Source organism: Hoplias malabaricus, chromosome X1, assembly GCF_029633855.1.
Source record: "Hoplias malabaricus isolate fHopMal1 chromosome X1, fHopMal1.hap1, whole genome shotgun sequence".
NCBI classification, from domain to species: domain Eukaryota; kingdom Metazoa; phylum Chordata; class Actinopteri; order Characiformes; family Erythrinidae; genus Hoplias; species Hoplias malabaricus.
In genome coordinates, this window is record NC_089818.1 from 13,080,134 (window position 1) to 13,092,671 (window position 12,538).

The window sequence follows — 12,538 nt, forward strand, 5'->3', positions numbered from 1 at the left end:
ATGGCTTCCTCATGTATCCTTTGAATGTGTGCTGGTTGTGCGCGTCCTCAGGACATAAGCGCTACATGTACACAAGGGGTGCGGCACAGTGGCGCAGTCGCACAGCTCCAGGGACCTGGAGGTTGTGGGTTCAAGTCCCACTTCTGGTGACTGAGAGTTTGATGTGTTCTCCCCGTGTCTGCGTGGGTTTCCTCCGGGTGCTCCAGTTTCCTTCCATGGTCCAAAAACACACGTGTCCGTAGGTGTGTGTGTGTGTCGCCCTGTGAGGCGCCCCCTCCAGGGTGTGTTCCTGCCTTGCATCCAGTGATTCTGGGTAGGCTTCAGACCCACCATGACCCTGAACTGGATAAGCGGTTACAGACAATGAATGAATTTACACAAGGTGCAGTACACATGTAAACGGTAGGGGGCAGTGCAGTTGCTTAACAACAACACAATGGTGGAAAGTTTTGAAGAAGGCTGTGTCAGAGCCGGGCGGCAGGGTGGTGCAGCAGGTAGTGTTGCGGTTGCAAAGCTCCAGGGACCTGGAGGTTGTGGGTTCGATGCCCGGTTCCGGGTGACTGTCTGTGAGGAGTTGGTTTGTTCTCCATGTGTTTGCGTGGGTTTGCTCCGGTTTCCTCCCACAGTCCAAAAACACGTCGATAGGTGGATTGAGTGAATGTGTGAGCGTTTGTGTGTTGTCCTGTAAAGGACTGGCGCCCCCTCCAGGGTGTGATCCTGCCTAGCGCCCATTGATTCCGGGTAGGCTCTGGACCCACCATGACCCTGAACTGGATAAACGCTTACAGATAATAAATGAATGAATGTGTCAGACCCAAGTCCGCAATTACCCACGTCTTTCTCTGGTCTGCCCTCTGGTGGAAGCCTCCAGTTACAAGTGCAGCAAATAAGCAACTCTTTGAACAGTTACGCTCATGATGCACACAGTTGTCTACGCAAATGCACGGCCAAACAGCAAGTATATCTCCACCTTAACACACCACCACATCAGTCTCTGCAGCACTGAGAATGATCCACCACCCAAATCATACCTGCTTTGTTGAGGTCCTGACCATAGAAGAACATGGTGAAAAGGGGGTACCAAAGTATGCAGAGCAACATATGGACAACTGTTTAAACATAGAACTACAGAGTGACCAGTGTGGAAAGTGGAAGTAATCAAATTCACAGTGAGTGTAAACACAAGGAGGCCATTTTAAATGTGTGGCAGGTGTGATTTTAAACGCTTAAAAATGCTGGATAAACAGTAATAATTGTTATTCATTTCAAATTTAACTATTTTTCAGTTCCTCATATTTTGGACTGGAATTTTCACCTCTGTTCTGTTCTTCTGCCACCTCACATCAGGAAGCAACGTCCATTTCAGACAAAACATCACTTCATCAGCATATAAAAATACTGTAACATAATTTGAAATCTGACCAGTACAGATCCCTGATGAAGTGGTGTGTCCCTCTGACCTTTTTCTCACTGAAAATCCTGTTATTTCACAAAATACATGTAGAATCTTATTTGGCAGCTTGTTTACATGAATACTACACTGCTTATTGCACAGCTGTTTAGTCTAAAGACGAACAACACTAAGAACACTGATCTGAGTCCCAGTCGTAGCCGACGGCTCCGGTCAAAGTGCGTGAGCAATCGTGATCATAACTGGTAGGTAGTAATGTAATTAGACATAAAATACAGTACAGTGATCTTAAATCCAGGCTGTGATGGTAAAGGTGATAGTAGACATGCGTCCTGATGCATTTACAATTGGTGATCAGAAGTGATTCAGGTTAATCACTGAAATCTGATCGCTGTGTGGTGTGTGAAATATGGAAATCAGTTCTTAGTTTTGTCCAGGGACCCTGTGTTTGTTCACCGTGAACATAGTCTCATCATGTGCATGAACAGAAGTCTGCTTTGAACAGTGCTGGGGGCAAGAAATCTGCCCATATGTTGTGTTCGAACCTGTGATTCCTCTAAAGGGTAACTGTACCCTACTGGCCTCAGTAACTCCACGCCTGGTTCAACTTTGAAAAATGCTCAAAAATGGGAGGGACACTTTGGGTGTGACATACAGCTTTAGAGGTGAGGCAGGGGTTAAATTTGAAGTTAATCAAAAATATGCTTTTTATAAAATTCTGTTGTTTTCTGTCCTTTAGATGCTCTCCAGTTGATTTGTGCTGGAAACTGGTCTAATGTGCTTATGAAGCCCCAGTATCTGTAAAAAATAAAAAATAAAAAAAACAAAAACATAAAACCCTGGTCTCTCTATGCTCATGGCAGAGAAACAGCATCTGGGTTGTTTTTTGACAACAGAGAGACGACTAACCTTGAAAAGCACAAACTGAGATGAGGATGTTGTGCCTTAGATGAAACTGACTCTAAATTCAGAAAAGCACTAACAGCATGAAAATAAAAACTCAGAGTGAAATTGCTACAAAACTAAACAGTTTGAGTTACAGATTAGTTTTTGTTGTAATTCAAAGAGTGAATAAAAACTTATACATGTTAAACTTCAGCCATGTACAAACAACAGTCGTTTTTCTCCTCAAACACATCATTCCCCCTTAAAGGACGCAGAGCTTCTGAACATAAACAAACCAGAGAACAGTGTTTCCACCCAACTTCATTCTCTCTCTCTCTCTCTCTGTCTATCTCTCCCCATACGTCAACTTGGTTCTCTCTCTCTCCTCTATAAGGTGCTTCTTATCACTTTTAGTTCTCTCTCACCCCTGCCCCTCTCCTCAACACCTCCATTCTCCCTCTATTGAGCTGTAGACAAAACAGTTCATAAAGGCGCTCAAACCTTTTTTATATTTCTGAGGCCCAGGCGAGTGTCGCCAGGGGGGAGCAACTTTTTTCGACAGACTCGCATCTGTGTGTGACCTTTCATCATACTTTGCGTTGCTGACATGTCATCCACACACATAGCTGAGTTTAACCAGAGACCATGAGAAGGAAATCTTTCTCATCAGACTTTGAAATATTACCACCTTTGAATTTGTAGCACTGTATTTTGTTTGCACTGAAATTATGCATCTGAATATAATTGCTCTTGAATAGAACTCGTGAATTTTCAAGAACACGTTTTCACTGTTATTATTCAAGGTTAATACATTCAGATTAAAAAATTCAAGCTCAAAAAAAATTCAAACAATATATTTCGAAGTTGCTCAAATTCGGTAGACGAACTTCAGACACCAAAATACAAGTTACAAAAAATACAGATACACATCCGGGTCACCAAGGATGAGCAATCGATTCATTAGGATTTTCTCTTTCACCTTAAATGCTGCACTAGTTGCACTTTGTCGCCGCTAGATGGCGAAATACGAACACAACTTCCGTATCATGGAAAAACTACACGTTCAACTTCCTTCCGTGGATATTATCTCTTTATTTTCAAAGTGTCTCAAAAATCTGAAAGGCTCACTAAAGACACAATATAACAGACTATTGATATCCTGAAGATGAAGAAATCTGACTGTGGAAATTTTTTTGTAACGGCCCTGTGAGGTAAACGTGCTAAACGTGTAGTTTTTCCACGGTATGAAAGTTGTGTTTGTATGTTGCCACCTAGTGGCTACAGAATGCAACTAGTGCAGCATTTAAGGTGAAAGAGAAAATCCTAATGAATCGATTGCTCATCCTTGGTGTCCTGGATGTGTATCTGAATTTTTTGTAACTTGTATTTTGGTGTCTGAAGTTCGTCTACCGAATTTGAGCAACTTCGAAATATATTGTTTGAATTTTTTTGAGCTTGAATTTTTTAATCTGAATGTATTAACCTTGAATAATAACAGTGAAAACGTGTTCTTGAAAATTCATGAGTTCTATTCAAGAGCAATTATATTCAGATGTATAATTTCAGTGCAAAAAAATTCAGTGCTACAAATTCAAAGGTGGTAATATTTCAAAGTCTGATGAGAAAGATTTGCTTCCATAGAGGGGCACTGCAGTGGCAGAACTGACCACAATGAAAAATGTTATTTTCAAAATTTGGAAGATATTTTCAATTTTAATTCATTTACAGAGCAATTTCCAGCAGAAAATTAGAAAACAATAAGAAAATAAGTCTTAGGGTGTAGTTATTAATTAATTCATTCATTTATTGTCTGTAACCACTCTTCCAGTTCAGGGTCGCGGTGGGTCTGAAGCCTACCCGGAATCACTGGGTGCAAGGTGGGGGACACACCCTGAAGGGAGCGCCAGTCCTTTGAAGCGGACACACACTCACACCTATGGATAATCCACCTACCCGCATGCTTTTTTTTTGGACTGCAGGAGGGAACAGGCGCACCTGGAGGAAACCCACGTGGACAAAGGAAGAACACACTAAACTCCTCACTGACAGTCATAGAGCACTGCAGATCTATCCTCCTTCCATACACTGTACAGATCAGCTCCACAAACCGTCCACCAGGGGGAGACACCTACTCTAATTCATCAGAGGCAGGGGCTGACCACAGTTTTGGCCCACGCTCCAGTCACTACCAATTGCCTTGGAACTGCCTTGGAACTGCCCATTGAAGTTTTCATAGACTCCTAACTATTACTACCAGCAGATTGACCAGAGGAGGATAGGTCCCTCCTTGTGAGCCCTGGTTCCTCCCAAGGTTTCTTCCTCAGCTGAGGGAATTTTTCCTTGCCACTCTTGCCCGTGGCTTGCTCTCTTCATGTTAAAACTTTATCTTTACTGGAATTCTGTGAAGCTGCTTTGTGACAACATCAGTTGTAAAAAGCGCTATACATATAAATTTGATTTAATTTGATTTTGACTATGTCCCCAGCACAGATTACACTTGAATTGAGTGGGATTGGGTGTTGCTTGGACATATAGTTTCACTTAAATAAACTCTGGCTACAATGTGTCTCAGAACCTCCTCTGTAGCTCAGTATTTACACCTTAAATGTCTCAATGTGGATATAATTCAGATACACAAGATGTACAAAAGCACCAGCTGTAAACAGGGTCACACATTTGGGCCTTGATTAGACACAGATCTGTTATGGTTCCAGATGATCTGAATAAGAGTGGCGAGATTGGTTTTCTTCACTGTGCATTTCACGCTCATCATCATCCCCACACCTGTTCCTCAGCATCTTTGCTTCTCCTCTGACTTTTTACCAAAATGTCTCTGTTCTTTTTCTGTAATCAGCACTGTGGCACAGCAGTTAGTGTCACAGTCATAAAGCTCCAGGGACCTGGAGGTTGTGGGTTCAACTCCTGCTCCTGGTGACTGACTGTGAGTGTGTTGTGTTCTGCCTGTGGCTGCGTGGGTTTCCTCCAGGTGCTCCGGTTTCCTCCCATGGTCCAAAAAGACACGTTGGTAGGTGTTTTGGCAACTCAAGTGAGTGTGTGTTGCCCTGTGCAGGACTGGCGCCCCCCATCCAGGGTGTGTTCCTGCCTTGCACCCAATGATTCTGGGAAGGCTCCGGACCCACGAACTGGATAAGCGGTTACAGACAATGAATGATTTACGACCTCAGATTGGCTTCGTTCTGCTTCTTTTCAGTATTTTTTTGAATTTGAGTTGCTCCTTGACTACTCAAAAAAAAAAAAAAAACTGGATTGAGTTGAACAGCTGTTTACATCTGGCTTTTCCACATGCTTCAGTTGGGCCTCTATTTACCACACAGCCCAAGGAATATCTAAGAATAACCAGAATGACTATTAATGAATACATTGCTTCCTAGATGTCTGTATTTCTCCCTGTTCTTTTACAATAACACACACATTGAGCCTTTCCTGACACTCTTCCTCACTTTTAACATAATGCTACACATAAGGTTATGTTCACTGTAACTCCTCAGTCATCCAGATGGAAATTCCACATGGAAATTTATTCTGCTCTGTTTACGTGCTGCTCTTTGTTTATACACTGCTGTTTACACACAGATTTCTTAATCACATTGCTGTATGTTTACACACAGCCCTCTGTTCACACGCTTCTCTTTGTTTCTTCTTGTGCTTTGGTGTCGACCAGAGGACAATGGGCCCCCTTTTGAGTCTTGGCTCCTCTCATTGGTTCCTCTCATGTCGAGGAATCTTTTCCTGCTGCTGTTCCTCAGATCTAGAATTCTGTAAATCTGTCTTGTGATGCCTGTTGTAAAAAGTGTGCTACTGTGTCCTCCCATTTTTGACAGCAAAGGATTGTGTGTGTGTGTGTGTGTGTGTGTTTGGCTGAAAATATGCAAATTAAGTTACAACAACTGAGTGTAAATGCAGATGAATGTGTTCATCCTTTCTCTGTAGTCCTTTCCTCACATGGTAATTACAATGTGTTAAAATAACCCTGGGATGAATGAGTCTGTGAGGAACCACACCTTTACTTTCTCTTTCTCTCTTTCTCTTTCTTTCATGTCATTGTTTAACCTACCATTGCTCTTCATATTGTCCCTTTATTCCATCTTGCAGTTTTTCCAATACTGGCAATAATGACCTTAACTTTAGGGAAAATGATCACAAAAAAATGTTCACATAACTGTGTGGATTTGGAGCCCATAAACCCACACACTGTGAAACAAGACAAGATAAACTGAGCTTTTCTGTTTCTGCTCGGCTTCTAACATCAAGTGCGTAGACTATAGGATTGCCCCGCCCGCTTGTCTGAGTCTGTCCAATCACAGCGCTGGACCCGCGTTGATGTGAGAGCGCAAAGACAAGGTTAAATGCTGCAAAATGGACACAACAAGTGCGGAGAAATAAGAGCTCTGAGTAAAAACGGAGAAAACGAGAAGAAAGAGAACTGAGTGAAAATGGCTAAAAACCAGGGCTTCTGCTCATCACTCCTCACTGCTGTGCGCCTGGGTCTGAGTGAACAGCAAGCAGCTTGTTATCATTTAAAGGAACAGGTGCTGAAAGTAGGCGTTCTGAACAGGTCTGTTTAGACAAGGGGAGAACGCTGTTGTTGGGCTTGTGGGGTTTTGACCAAAGCAAACGTTTCATTAAGAACCAGAACCATGTTCCACTGTGGAGACGAGGGAGTGTGAGAGTGAGTATTCACGTAGTGTAAGTGGCATCTGATGTTTTCAGATGATGTCACATTGTAAGGTTTTGATTTGATAGTGAGAGAGATTTTCTCAGCAGTTTCAGTGATGATGAGATATCAACTACATTATTGTTCTCATTTGATGTCATTTTTCTTTCACTGAACCATTTTTGTGCCCGATGCTGATGTCTTGAACCCTCTCACCCCACCCCATTGTATTCCATCACTGTGAGCTATTAGGGGCTATATTTAGAGAGAAATTGTAGCTTGGCTCTCAGAGAGAATCTTATTTAGATTAAAAGCGTCAGCTCCAGATGGGAATATGGGCTATGTGCAGCTGAGTCTCACACACACACACACACTCACTCCTCTTTATGACAATCAAATGAACACAAACATATGTAAACGATGACATCACCGTGTTCACAGAGACAAAATCATGCTATGCGCATCTGTACATTCAAAATGTCTTCGTTTCACTTCTGAATACAAACACACACCAGGAATGATCTGCACACGCACACACAGACACACTTAAAGTGAGTAACACATTTAAAGTAAAAGACGTGTGCTTTGCTGTGGATATCATTGCCGTCGTGAGAAAACCTCCCATCTCCAAAAACTGTACAGAAAATAAAAACATTTCTTTACATTAATTTATCAAGGTTTATTGTCTCTCCTGGACTGGTTCTGTCAGTCCATTCATCCTGATATAGGCCTGTGCTGGTAAGAGTCCTCCTATTCACTGTGGTGGGTTTATTGTGTTTGAAATTTGTAAAAAGAAGAGCAACACATTTTAGTCCTGTAACTCTTCTGGTGCTTTTCCACTCCATGGTACTGACTCTACTCTCTGTTTGGTTGTCCATTCCCACAACTCCTCCCCTGAGATATATCCAGTGTAGTCTCAAACCTTGTTTCTAATGGGAACAGAGAGATATGGAAACCACAACAATGGCTGTTGTAACGTTAAGCATTGTTTACACATCGTGTAAACTGAAAAAGAACCTGGTTCCAGGACCAAATTTACCTGATGGAGAAGCAGAAGAATCAGGACCATGAAATGGAAAAGCTCCATTAGACAGTTTCTATAAAACTATGGTTGTAGAATATTTCTCTCTCTCTTTCTCTCTCTCTCATATTATATATATATATTAATTACATTTATTTATTTGGCCACAAAACTTTAAAGGATCGAGTGATAAAATTGGAAAATTAGTTAAAATTAGTAAATATCATAGGCTTTACCACCTGAACTCTCTTATTCTCACATGGCGCTCTATATCAGAAACCTAAAGCTGTTTTTTCAAACATCTGAGACCTGACATGGTCCTACACCCTATGACGGGATGTGATATAAAGCCGTTTGTTGAATGTGGAAATAATGCGCAAAATTCAGCTCAACTCAACAGCTGCCTTAACCAATCCAGCTCGTCTACAACAGGTCAAATAAAACTGCAGAGTAACACACCACCACCAACATCCTTAAAGAGAGTTCTTATGGTCACTAGGGGCTCTTCCTGTCTTAACTTTCACCAAACACAGGCCTAGCACTATGTAAAGGGCTGGCGTTTTCAAAAGGTGCAAAATTAATGAAAACTAAAATAGGAGATACGAGGTTTTGCCGACAGACGATACACTCCTCCCTCAAAGCCTCCTCACCCTGAATTCACAGAAAGCTGCTTAGTAGAACATATGGAGTGTGCATTACCAATAAAAAGCCAGCCGTCATTCAGGCTGGTTGCCAGCATTTGAGGGACTCCCCTCGCAGGGAAGTTCATCATTTTGCGCCAGGCCGAGTTCGCTGGCGGTGTCTGAGAAGTCCTCGAGACGGTGGGCGGAGTCATGGTCACAGGGCAGCTCTGACTTGTACTCCTCTGTGGGCGTGGCCTCAGCGTAGGTGATCTCCGACTGGTCGTCCGTGTGTAAAGGGCTGTTCTGACTGGACAGCTCAGTGCAGTCTGTCTCGTTGACCAAGCTGCCCTCAGATGGCTGCTCCGATTGGTCGCCGAGGTCCGGTGGATTGGGTTCCCGTGGCAATGGCAGACTCCTGTGGCGAGTCCAGAGCTTGTGCAGCTCTGTGACCTCGGACACGCTGCTGCTCGTCCCACTGTCTCTGAAACTGGCGAGAGGAGGACGGACCTTCACCCCGGTCACTGTCACTGAGCCCTCGATTGCCTTCCTCAGCTACGGCACAAAGATATAGCATTGATGAAGTGTGACCATGTAGTGAATGAGCATGGATCAAACAAATATAAAACAGTTAAAGCATAAACAACAAAAAACATTTCTAAACAGGCTGTGGAGTGAATGTACAGTACTGTGCAAAATTAACCTGCCTAAGATTTGTGGTACTTTAACATTTTTTAACATTTTTTCTAAAAAGTAGTAGCTGTGTTGTGAGCAAATGTGAAGAACAAAGTGTGTTTCCAGATGTTCTCCCTGATCGTATGGATTTTTTAAAAAATCAACAGCACACTTGTTTTAACATAATGAAGTATTTATTAACCACTAAAACTAGGGATTGGAGAATAACCTCAAATAATACTGGACTGTCATTAGGGGAGGAAATGGTTAAACCAACACACACACACACACACACACACACACACACACACACACACTGTTGGGTTTATTCTAATATTTTGGATTTTACTTGTTTTATTGAGCAAATAAACTCTTACTGCTCAGATAAAAAGCTTTTTTAATCTCATTTTCTCAGGTGTCTGAAAGTTCGGCACGATACAGTACATCCACCTGGTGGAATTAACGTTTTCAACGCACCTCTTTTAAAGAGACCACTCCAACAAGTCTCCCAGTACTCGTCACATAGGCATGATCCAGACCCAGAAGAGAGAAAATAGTGTGTGTCTGAGACACACACACACACACACACACACACAATATCAACACAAGGAAAGCACAGTTAAAAAGACATGCTCTGAAAATTGTCTCATCAAAGGGAACATCCGCAGACAGATCTTTCTTATTGTTCACTTCCACGTAAAAGTATTTTTAGAGTATTTTTTTCTTTTCAGTGTGAATTCATACAGAGCTCTTTTTAACGAAGCAGATGGCAAACAAAACTCTTCTCAGAGCCTTCAAGAAAAGCAAGTTCAAAGCCAGCGAGTGTCTTTGAAGTGAGTCCTCCATGTGTCTGATTATGTTAAGGCTTTAATATGAAAAGACAAGAATACAACAAAGGAGGTGCCGAGAGGAGCTTACTTTATGTAAAGATGTGCGTTCCACCAGCTGGAAGGGGGCAGGGTCTATCTTACAGTTGTTGAAATTGACCGATTCATCCAGCTGTTGCTCCTCCCACTCAGCTATCTGAGGCAAAGAGGCAGAAACATAGTCATTATCTAGAACAACACCTCATCAGCCCTCCTCCTTTCTACACTCTGCCCACGCTGACCAATATTAGCCTGTAGCCTGTGTGTTGTTCTGCATACCTTGTTAGCCCCTTTTCCCCCTATTCTTCAATGGCAAGGACCCCCACAGAGCAGGCATGATTTTGGTAGTGGATCATTCTCAGTGCTGCAGTGACATTGACATGGTGGTGGTGTGTAAGTGTGTGTTGTGTTGGTATTAGTGGATCAGACACAGCAGTGCTGCTGGAGTTTTTAAAACAGTCTGTAATTGTAGAACTAAAGTGTGACCGTGTGGACACTGAGTGTAGAAACAAGGAGCTTATTTTTATGTCACAGCTGATTGATGTTTTAGATCAATCTCCAGTTCTCTCATTAATACTCTGCTAATGATAAGCTGTTTCTGAGTGTGATGGGTGGAGAACTTGTTTTGCATGATTAAACAGGGGCATGTCATTAAATAGACAATTGCTTAAGGCAAAAATCACTGTTTAATAGCACAGCTGACAAAAAGAGTATAATTAACCAGTAACAACAGCAAAAAAATGTCTTTATTAAGCTGTAAAATTGTACCTCTGCGGTTGACATGTCGTCTTCAACATCAGGACTGTCCTAAAAACACAGAATCCCAACACTAAGCAGAGAACAAACACTACACCCCTGTAACACACACCAGTCACACTGTTCCCTTCATGAATACGCATGCATATGGTTCAGGAGACAGATGACACACCGATCAACCCACAGAAGCAGCTAAAGCTTTACTGAACCTCAGCAAGCTTTAGCAACACATTTAGCACAGCCTAAAGGAGAACAGAGGAGATCGGGGGCCGTTACGGAAGCGATAAAAACCAGCAGCGAGAACAGCCTCATTACTTCAAGATTCCCAATTTACTGAGGAGAGATTGAGGTTTCAAGTTCAACTGAGCTCAATTCAATTTAACAGGCATCATCATTTCTCTGTTCAGATTTCAACATGGAGCACTGAGACGTCCGTATGAGATCAGGAACCACACACACACACACAAGGAGGATTTTGAAGAGTCTCATGCAAAGCTATATATCATTAACAGAACAAAGATTGTCCTGAATACTTACTCTTAAAAATAAAGGGGCTAAAAAGCTGTTGGGAGTGATGGCCAAAGCACGAAGATGTGCTCAAACAATGTAGTGTAAATCCAGTGTTTAGTCTTGTTAGACAGTGAGTGTGTGTATGGTGGTGTATATAGTTTTGTCAGTGTGTGAGTGATGGTGTATATTTTTGTAAGTGTGTGTGGTGATGTATAGTCTTGTGAGTGTGTGAGTGGTGGTGTATATTCTTGTAAGTGTGTGTGTGGTGGTGTATATTCTTGTAAGTGTGTGTATGGTGATGTATAGTCTTGTAAGTGTGTGTGGTGATGTATAGTCTTGCAAGCGTGTGTGCGTGTGGTGTATAGTTTTGTGAGTGTGTGAGTAGTGGTGTATATTCTTGTAAGTGTGTGTGTGGTGATGTATAGTCTTGTAAGTGTGTGTGGTGTATAGTCTTGTGAGTGTGTGAGCGGTGGTGTATATTCTTGTAAGTGTGTGTGGTTTAAAGTCTTGTGAGTGTGTGAGTGGTGGTGTATATTCTTTTAAGATGTGTGTGTGGTGTATTGTCTTGTAAGTGTGTGTGTGGTGTATAGTCTTGTAAGCATGTGTGCGTGTGGTGTATAATTTTGTGAGTGTGTGAGTGGTGTTGTATATTCTTGTAAGTGTGTGTATGGTGATGTATAGTCTTGTAAGTGTGTGTGTGGTGATGTATAGTCTTGTAAGTGTGTGTGCGTGTGGTGTATAATTTTGTGAGTGTGTGAGTGGTGGTGTATATTCTTGTAAGTGTGTGTATGGTGATGTATAGTCTTGTAAGTGTGTGTGGTGATGTATAGTCTTGCAAGCGTGTGTGCGTGTGGTGTATAGTTTTGTGAGTGTGTGAGTAGTGGTGTATATTCTTGTAAGTGTGTGTGTGGTGATGTATAGTCTTGTAAGTGTGTGTGGTGTATAGTCTTGTGAGTGTGTGAGCGGTGGTGTATATTCTTGTAAGTGTGTGTGTGGTGATGTATAGTCTTGTAAGTGTGTGTTTTAAAGTCTTGTGAGTGTGTGAGCGGTGGTGTATATTCTTTTAAGTGTGTGTATGGTGATGTATAGTCTTGTAAGTGTGTGTGTGGTGATGTATAG

At 42.2% G+C, this 12,538-nt stretch overlaps 1 protein-coding gene across 1 annotated transcript in view; it reads right to left on the reverse strand.

Annotated features, from left to right (window-relative positions):
* Positions 1-5,566: 5,566 nt before the first annotated feature.
* LOC136675668 (chloride channel protein 2-like) overlaps positions 5,567-12,538 on the reverse strand; it is a 75,489-nt gene continuing 68,517 nt past the window's right edge. Inside the window, exons 22-25 of the mRNA XM_066652359.1 lie at positions 10,922-10,960; positions 10,206-10,310; positions 9,765-9,851; positions 5,567-9,167 (exon numbers count right to left, since the gene is read on the reverse strand). Of these exons, the coding sequence (XP_066508456.1) occupies positions 8,709-9,167; positions 9,765-9,851; positions 10,206-10,310; positions 10,922-10,960 (690 nt within the window). The 3' untranslated portion in view covers positions 5,567-8,708. The remainder of the gene's footprint in view (positions 9,168-9,764; positions 9,852-10,205; positions 10,311-10,921; positions 10,961-12,538) is intronic.